The sequence below is a fragment of the Pyrgilauda ruficollis genome, unplaced genomic scaffold, assembly GCF_017590135.1.
Source record: "Pyrgilauda ruficollis isolate IOZ18807 unplaced genomic scaffold, ASM1759013v1 scaffold5907, whole genome shotgun sequence".
Lineage (NCBI taxonomy): Eukaryota > Metazoa > Chordata > Aves > Passeriformes > Passeridae > Pyrgilauda > Pyrgilauda ruficollis.
The window spans coordinates 1-958 of NW_024527608.1; the positions used below are offsets into that span (position 1 = coordinate 1).

Sequence of the window (958 nt, forward strand, 5' to 3'; positions counted from 1 at the left end):
CTGCCGGAGATCCGAGATCGCGGTGTCCATATTACAGAAAGAGGCAGGACGCAATACTTTTCGCTGCACGAGAAGACGGGACATTTAGTGACAGCGGCGAGGATCGACAGAGAGCAGCTGTGCGAGACTGTGCAGCAATGCGTGCTGAGCTGTGAGCTGGTAGTAGAGGGAGAAATGAAGTTTTATGAAATAGAAGTGGAAATTACGGACATTAATGACAACTCCCCCAGCTTCAGAGAGGCAGAAACAGAGCTGAGAATGATCGAAACGACAGCCCTGGGGTCGCGGTTTCCACTAGCCAGGTCTCACGACCCGGACTCGGGCCGGAATTCCCTGCAGAGCTACGAGCTGAGCGGCGACGAGCACTTCTCGCTGGCCGTGCAGACGGGCCCCGGCGGCGATCAGCGTCCCGAGCTGGTGCTGGCCAAGGCGCTGGACCGGGAGGAGGCGGCGTTTCACGAGCTGGTGCTGAGGGCGAGCGACGGCGGCGATCCGGCACGGACGGGCACGGCTCGGATCCGCGTGACGGTGCTGGACGCGAACGACAACGCGCCCGTGTTCAGCCAGGCGGAGTACACGGTGCGTGTGCCCGAGGACGTGCCCGTGGGCTCTGTCCTCGTCACTGTCACGGCCACGGACGCCGACGAGGGGCTGAACGGGCAGGTGACATATTCATATCAAATGGTTTCTGTGAAAGCGTTAAAGATATTCGATCTGGACGCTGAAACGGGATCCATCACGTTGATGCGTAACTTAGATTTCGAGGAAGGTACTGCCTACGAACTGGAGATACAGGTTCGAGACGGTGGGGACCTTCCCGACATAGCGAAAGTCGTGATCAATGTGACAGACATCAACGACAACGCACCCGAGATTTCCGTGAGGTCTGCATTAAGCGAGGTTTCGGATCGGCCCTTTCTCCTAATACTGTCCTGCCTTTTCCCCGCCGTGTTCTCTG

General features: G+C 58.1%; 1 protein-coding gene across 1 annotated transcript; it reads left to right on the forward strand.

The window, feature by feature from the left end:
• Window positions 1–3: 3 nt before the first annotated feature.
• Window positions 4–929, forward strand: LOC121361870 (protocadherin gamma-A12-like; the record flags this gene model as incomplete). The annotated part of the gene is made up of 1 exon (XM_041482925.1): window positions 4–929. A coding segment is annotated over one exon (926 nt), but the record flags the coding sequence as incomplete, so codon positions are not given.
• Window positions 930–958: the final 29 nt, after the last annotated feature.